At 30.4% G+C, this 8,100-nt stretch overlaps 1 protein-coding gene across 1 annotated transcript; it reads right to left on the bottom strand.

Moving 5' to 3' along the window:
* Positions 1-3,782: 3,782 nt before the first annotated feature.
* LOC131055809 (cinnamoyl-CoA reductase 1) lies at positions 3,783-5,874 on the bottom strand. Its single transcript, XM_057990153.2, has 6 exons — positions 5,718-5,874; positions 5,058-5,212; positions 4,740-4,925; positions 4,488-4,650; positions 4,217-4,406; positions 3,783-4,091 (listed from the first exon to the last, which is right to left on the bottom strand). The coding sequence occupies exons 1-6, from the start codon at positions 5,821-5,823 to the stop codon at positions 3,947-3,949; spliced, it is 945 nt and encodes a 314-aa protein (XP_057846136.2). The 5' UTR covers positions 5,824-5,874; the 3' UTR covers positions 3,783-3,946.
* Positions 5,875-8,100: the final 2,226 nt, after the last annotated feature.

The raw sequence follows: 8,100 nt of genomic DNA, 5'->3' as shown, positions 1-8,100 counted from the left end.
GTCCCAAGGACAAAGACTCAACAGAGTCGTCCGAGAGTCTTGTTGTATAGTTTGTTATCTTTATCCCCTGGCTCGCCCTCAGCGCCAGTTTAAGTGAGGTATCAGAGGGTCGATTTGTTATCTAGGAATCATCATCCTTGAGGTAACAAATTTCCTCCATTACAATAGCATCACGATTCACTTCAATATAAAGGCTCTATTATGATTTGCATAAACAATACAAAATGCAGTACTTTATAGAGGTTGCAGTCTCTAAAAATCAAGAGCTCATTGCATCACCAAAAAGCAATTTCTAAACTATAAAACATTAAAAAATTTAATTTAAAATGTGTATCTAAAAAAATCCAACTACATCTTTGGCATTACTAATTTCATTGTCAATTGCACACTTGGCATCATTATCCAACATACTCCCCCCTTGATGCTAAGTGGACTCATAAATTGAATCTTTGCAACTCACTATGTAGTATTTCCCCTCATCTACTTCCTCAATTTCAACTGCAAGCCCAAAATCAAGCCCAAGTCCTACCGAGAAGGTTAGAAAAATAGCCGATATTTATGAAGAAGTGCAATTCATGCACATGAAGAGAATCCTAGAGGTGAGATAGTACATTTTGCATTATTTTCACAAGCTGATTTTGAACCATCATGTTTTGATGATGTGTATACTAATGAAGTTTGGGTGCAAGAAATGCAAGATGAGATGGATTTTATTAACAAGAATGGTACTTGAGAGCTTAAAGAGCTTCCACATGAAAATAAAAATATTGACACTAAATGGGTCTACAAGATTAAGTACCATAGTGATGGGAGTGTTGATTTCCCTTGCAACCCAAAAAGAAATGGAGGCATCCATCACATAAATGTGAAAAGTATTCTTGAATGGGTACTTAGAAGAAGAAATTTATGTTGAACAACCACAAAGTTCTAAGGTGCAAGGAAAGAGAATCAAGTCTACAAGTTTAAAAAAAGCCTTGTGTGACCTCAAGCGAGCACCAAGAGCTTGGTATGCTAGGATTTATAGGTATTTTCAGGAGAATGGCTTTAATAGAAGTAAGAGTGAACCTACCCTTTACTACAAACTAAAAGGTAATAACATTCTTATTATTTGTTTTATGTTGATAAGGCACTTTTCACATCCATGTGATGGATGCTCCATTTCTTTTGGGCTGCAAGGGAAATCAATGCTCCCATCACTATGGGACATAGTCTTGTAGACCCATTTAGTGCCAATATTTTTCTTATCATGTGGAAGCTCTATAAGCTTTCTAGTGCCATTAATGTTAATGAAATCCATCTCATCTTGCATTGCTTGCACCCAAAATTCATTAGTACACACATCCTCAAAACATGATGGTTCAAAATCAGCTTGTGAGAATAATGCAAAATGTACTATCTCAACTCTAGGATTCTCTTCATGTGCATGAATTGCACTTCTTTCATAAATATCATCTCATCTTCTAACCTTCTTGGTAGGACTTGGGCTTGATGTTGCGCTTCCACTTGAAATTGAGGAACTAGGTGAGAAGCAATACTACTTAGTGAGTTGCAAAGATTCAGTTTGTGAGTTTGCTTGGCATTATGTGAGAGTATGTTGGATAATGATGTCAAGCGTGTAACTGGAAATGAAATTAATAATGTCAACCATGCAGTTGGATTTTTCTAGACATAAATTCTAAATTAATTTTTAGTGTTGTTTAGTTTTACAAATTTCTTTATGGTAATAATGAACTATTGATTTTTAGAAGCTGCAAGCTCTATAAAATACTGCTTTTTATATTCGTTTATGCAAATCAGAATAAAAACCTTTATATTAAAATGAATTCTAATGTAATTATTTTAAATAAATAGAAATATGTTTATTTGTTTTCTTTTCATAAAACTTCAAAACGAACATAAAACAATGTAAGAAGTTGAATGCACTGATATCCAACTATTTAGAGAAAATAGTATCTGCAGCAACAGGGTATGATTTACTTGCATGAGATGGCTTAACGAAATCTTTGTTTTCTCTGTCCACAGCTAGGATTGAAGTTCCTTATCCCTCACCATGCATACTGCGTCAACCAAACACTGTTTTATTGGCGTAAATGAGAGAAGAGCCAATTCCTTTAGCTTTTGATTGCAGGTTTTCAAGGTCGCTCCAACGGTCTTCACTCCCAATTCTTTGCTCGTCTTCAACAATACAAGAATTTCAGTACAAATGAAACACAACTTAATTACATGCAATTGTTAAGAGGATTATCAGTACAAATGAAATACAACACAACTACAAGTGATTGCTAAGAGGATTTTCAGTACAAATGAAACACAACTACAAGTGATTGCTAAGAGGATTTTCAGTACAAATGAAACACAACTTAATTACATGTAATAGCTAAGAGGATTTTCAGTACAAATGAAATACAACTTAATTACATGTGATTTTTAATTTCAACAATTTCCACCTAACAAGACAATAGTATATTTTTTTATATAATACTATGAAAATCATTTTTTATAAGTTAAAATATCATTTTTATTCATTACAGAAAATAATATAATAATATTTATCACTGGTTCAATGAATTATAAGCTTTATATATTTACATATATTAGATATTTTATACCAAACCACTAGTTAAACACATGTTTTTACAAGACCTTCACCAAACTCTTCATTCTCCTTTCCTTCCTGCTTAATTCTTCTATCTATTTAGCACCATTCTTACACATGAAAGTTTTAGAATGAACCTTCAACTATTACCCTGTCTTAATATAATTTTTGAGTCCTCTATTTCTTGGATTTCTTTGGTCAAGTTAGTTAATCATAAATTTCTCTTAATTTGTCTCAAGTCATTTCATTCTTTCTAATTTCATTTTCACAAATTTTTTTTCTATAGCTAGTTGAACTGACTAATTGGTTTACCATTCAACCATATAATTGAATAAGACACTTCGCTCTTTTTGTGGTACGCCATTATTCTCTTAAGTCCAATCTTATTTAGTCCAACACATTATTCTATATTCTTATCCCATTACTACTTCCAATCAAATAAAACATGTTATCCTAGCTCCTAACTATTGGCATCATATTTTAGCACTTGATTTCTCTACATTCTTATATTCATCTACACATGTACCATTAATAAACATCAATTAGAGTTTCATGAAACTATTCACATTTCATACTTGATCAACTCAATCCTTGTCATTAGCCACTTGTCCTAGTAAATTATATTTAAATATCATAATTATATAGAATAATTCATAAGACTAGAAAATCCAAATACTCACAACATTAATCGAGCTTCAGTGATCTCAAGGCTATCATCATAAATGTATGTTATGCTACAAATGATTTAGATTAAAATATATCATTCGACTTACATCAAATAACTTCAAAACCAAAAATTTTATCAAAATCATATCTAATATCAAATTTTTCTTATTTTATAAAAATAATATGCAATGAATTATTAAAATTCGTCATAATACATTGACATAAAATTAAAACTAATTTAATTCCTGACATTTAGATCTGTAAATCACAAGACCCTCAATTTATGTCCTTGATTCATACAAGAATGAGAAAATGTTGGGCCAACATATGTTCTAATTAGATACTTATATATTTTATAGTATTTATAAATATTTATGGAAAACATCATTGACTTATAATTCTTTTATCTATATTAATATAAATGAGAGTGAGCCCTACCAACATTTCATTGATAAAAAATATATATAATATAAACAATAAATATAAATCATAAACATTAGATACATTAGTATCAGTTTATACGTATGGTAGAGAATAATGGACATTGTGGAATGGTACAGTATGGAGATTAATGTCAGATGTTCAATGCAATGGTAACCAACTATAAAGTAAAAATAATGTCTGCAGCTTGATCTCCTTGTATGAGGGGGGGCTTCATGTAATTCTTGCCCCTACTATCCGTAGCTATGGAAGAAGGCCCTTGTCCCTGAGACTGCCTACTGTGTCAGCCAAACATTGTTTTATGGGAGTAAATGAGACACCCAATTCCTTTAGCTTTTGATTGCTGAATTTGTATCCCACTTTCCTTGGATTTACCTCATCCGAACACCTACAATGAAGTGAATTAAGATGGCACAGGGTGAGGAGATTACTCAACTATCCTTAAAACCCAAATCATATTAGAAATATTCAAGAACTTAGCAGAAAATGGGCAATAATAATAAGGATCCATACTTGGTAGGAAGTGGGTATTGTGGGAACATCTGTGCTAACATATCCACAAGCTCTCCTCTGTGGAGGCTTCTTTCTGCACAAAGATATCGACCAGAGGCAGAGGGAGTTTCATAGAGCAATATATGCGCTCTTGCCACATCTCTCACATCCACGTAAACCTGAGTTGCATTTATATATGTCTTCGCCGACCCTACACCAATTAAAACAATTAATCTTGTTTCCATGAATGGAAAAGCAGAAAGGAATTAGGGTAATTTTAATAGTAGCTCACCAGTTAAATATTTGAAAACATGAGCAGTGCTGGCATTCACAGTGGGCTGGAGCAGAGGGCCCAATACAATACTGGGATTAATCCTTATCAAATCCATACCCACCTCTTCTGCATAAGTACACGCTGCTTTCTCTGCCACTGTCTTTGCATAGCAATACCAGTTCTGAACAAAAGAGAAAGAGAATAAATTTAACAGTGTTGGATAGTTTACAAATCTTTGCATGAATTTGAACGAACAAATTAAAAGTTTACCTTGGTTTCAATGCAGTAATCAAGGTCGCTCCAGCAGTCTTCATCGACTACGTCCTGTGGACTCCTTTTGGGGTCGAGGTAAACGGCACCAATGGTGGACGTAAGTATTACACGCTTCACTCCCAATTCTTTGCATGCCTTCAATACATTTACAGTGCCATTCACAGCGGCCTCCAGCACTTGTTCCTGTATCCAGTATCCAGTATCTACCTATTATATATCCTTTAAGTTGTACAGATTTATACTTAAAAACTAATAGTATAGTACCATATAATCAATTAAATATAAACTTTAAGCTGTCTTTAGGAGCGTACATACCTGATCACCAGTCAAAAGGCAAGCTGTGTGGAAGACTCCTTTACACCCACTCATAGCTGTCACCAAGCTGTCATAGTCCAGAATATCAGCCTTCACAAGCTCAAGCCTCTCTGCTGCCCCTTCCAACTCTTTCAGATGCCCATACTTTCCATCATCTGCACAAATTTTGAAATGCAATCCAGATTGTTAACTATTTGAGATGTTTATATATGCAATTCAAAGATTTTAAATATTATTGTATTGAGCGTATAATTTATTTGTATCAATATTTTGGATCACACTTCATAATCTATCATAGGAGGAGAAAGCTGTAGAAAGTAAAATTTGTAATCTATACAGCTCTCTCACTTGAATGATAGATATGGAATGTGATCCCAAACATTGATGTAAATAAATTATACGCAATTGAATCCAGAAACAACACAATAATCGTTACGAACCTGTTGAAATCTAATATCTCTTATTTTAAAGATTGTTTCTGAAATTAACTGTGTATTCTTTTTGTATCTAAATTTCGAATTACACTCAACAATCCACTCTTCTAATAAATGAAAATAATAGATATACAAACTCACAATCTAATATTTCTTCTTTCTAATGATAGATTACTAAATGTAATCCAAAACATCGATACAATATATGATGAATGTAAATACTGACCAGGATTGCGGACTGTTCCTCTTACAGTATAACCTTTGCTCAAGAGCATCTTGACAACCCAAGAGGCAATGAATCCTCCAGCTCCTGTTACACACACACTTTCCATCTCTAACTTCTTCTAAATTCCAATTTTCTTCCTATTTCCTGCTGGAATTGTGTTTGCCTGACTAAATGTACATATGTTGTGTCTATTTATAAAGGAAAATAGACCAGGTTTGTGGACCGAAATTTTCGCTGAATTGGTAAAGAAAAAATTGCGGCCTTCTAAAAATCAGGAGACCACACGTTTGCCCACGGACTTAATTTATTGGAAATATTGTCGTGGTCGTGTGGCGTCAACGGTGCGAATAAAACGGTGTTTTCTAAGGCACGGTTCATGTACGAAATTAACGCATCGTATGTTAAAAGAATTGTTAGGTTTTGACCAACCATAATTTTAGGGTTAAAGACTGCTTTGTTGTTCCCCTTGTGCTTTCAACCAAATATACAATCTTGTTTGGAATACTTCACTAGTTCGAATTCTTTTATTTACTTACTTTTTTTTTGAAATATAGACTCACTCAAACAAATTGGTATATATATATTTTTTGTTAATGGTTCTAAAATTATTATATTGGTGTAAGTCACAATCTTATCAATAGATTAAATTAATTTAGTATTTTAATTTTATATTTTTTTTAGTATTTTTTTTTAAATATAATTGATTGTATGTTTTTTATTAAAATAAGTGGGAGACGCATAAAACAACAAAAAAGTTACATATTATTTTGAATCAATGTTTTTTGGTAAATGAAATTAAGTTTAAATTTTGATTTTGTAACTATAATTTACAATAATTTGTTGTTATATTAAGCATTCATAAGAAAGAAAATCATATTGACATATTATTTTAAAATTTAAAGTAAACTTAATTGTATTATAAAAATCAATGTAAGAATTTTTTTTTGTGTTAGATAAACTTAAGTAAATTTTAAATTTCTATGATGTATTAGAATTTACAATAATTTGTTGTTATGTTAAACATTTATAAGAAATCAAAATATACTGACATGTTATTATAAATTGACTGTGATTTAATGTCGAAGTACATTCATCTTATTATCAACTCTATTAAAAGTTAATCATAATTCTCTCAAAAATACATTAAAACTTTATTATAACTTTGAATTAAGTACAACTAAATTCAAATGGATCATTGTTGACTACTTTTCAATACTAATATTTAAAATAAAAATATTATCATACTTTAATCAAAACTTGATAATATTTCATTTGAAAACATTTTGTGATAAAACATAAATGTGAAAATATATATTACCATAAATATTTAGATTAGTGGTATCCCAACCTTTCAAAAATTCTAATACAATTCTATGACCAAAATTTGCATAGCAATATGTTGAGTACAATCATTCCAATCTTAACTTCAAATGTATCATGTGAGTTGCTTTATGCTACTTTATTTCCTATTTAAAGATAATGACCTAGTACATAATATTTACATATTGTCAAGGACAAGGCACAAAGATAACTTTTGAAGATGAAAATTTACGTTGTTCATTTTCTCATCTTGTAATATTAATCATTTGGTATGGACATATCTAATATTCTATAAGGATATAAAAACTAAGGAGCTTCAAAGGCAAATGTTATTTTTTAAGCTAAAGATAACTTTTGAAGATGAAAATTTACGTTGTTCATTTTCTCATCTTGTAATATTAATCATTTGGTATGGACATATCTAATATTCTATAAGGATATAAAAACTAAGGAGCTTCAAAGGCAAATGTTATTTTTTAAGCCAAAGATAACTTTTGAAGATGAAAATTTAGGTTGTTCATTTTCTCATCTTGTAATATTAATCATTTGGTATGGACATATCTAATATTCTATAAGGATATAAAAACTAAGGAGCTTCAAAGGCAAATGTTATTTTTTAAGCTTGGCTTCTAGTATAAAAGCTAATTTTATTTTATGAAATTCTATTAAGATAAGGAATTGTGTATGTTATATTAGCATGATTTTACTTTTATATGGAATTATATAAATTAGCAACTTTTATCATAAATTAATGGTATATGTTAAAATTCTTATTTTTTAATGTTTTTTAATATTATGTGAAAGTTTCTTTTTTAATGTATTTAAATTTAGAAATGTTAAATATAAATAAATTAAAGTTGGTATATAATTATGTTTTTTTGTATATTTATGTTAGTATAGAAGAAATTAGTATATAATGTGTACTTTTATCTTCTTATCAAGTTGAATTTGACCTTATTGTAAATAAAATGTCTAATTATTTGATTTTTTAATAAACTTAAACTATTCAAAAAATAATTCTTTATTAAAACTTACTTAAATCTTCAATTTTCTAAATTAACCT

The sequence above is a fragment of the Cryptomeria japonica genome, chromosome 3 (genome assembly GCF_030272615.1).
Source record: "Cryptomeria japonica chromosome 3, Sugi_1.0, whole genome shotgun sequence".
In the NCBI taxonomy this organism is placed as follows: domain Eukaryota; kingdom Viridiplantae; phylum Streptophyta; class Pinopsida; order Cupressales; family Cupressaceae; genus Cryptomeria; species Cryptomeria japonica.
This window is presented reverse-complemented; position numbering and strand designations above follow the sequence as displayed.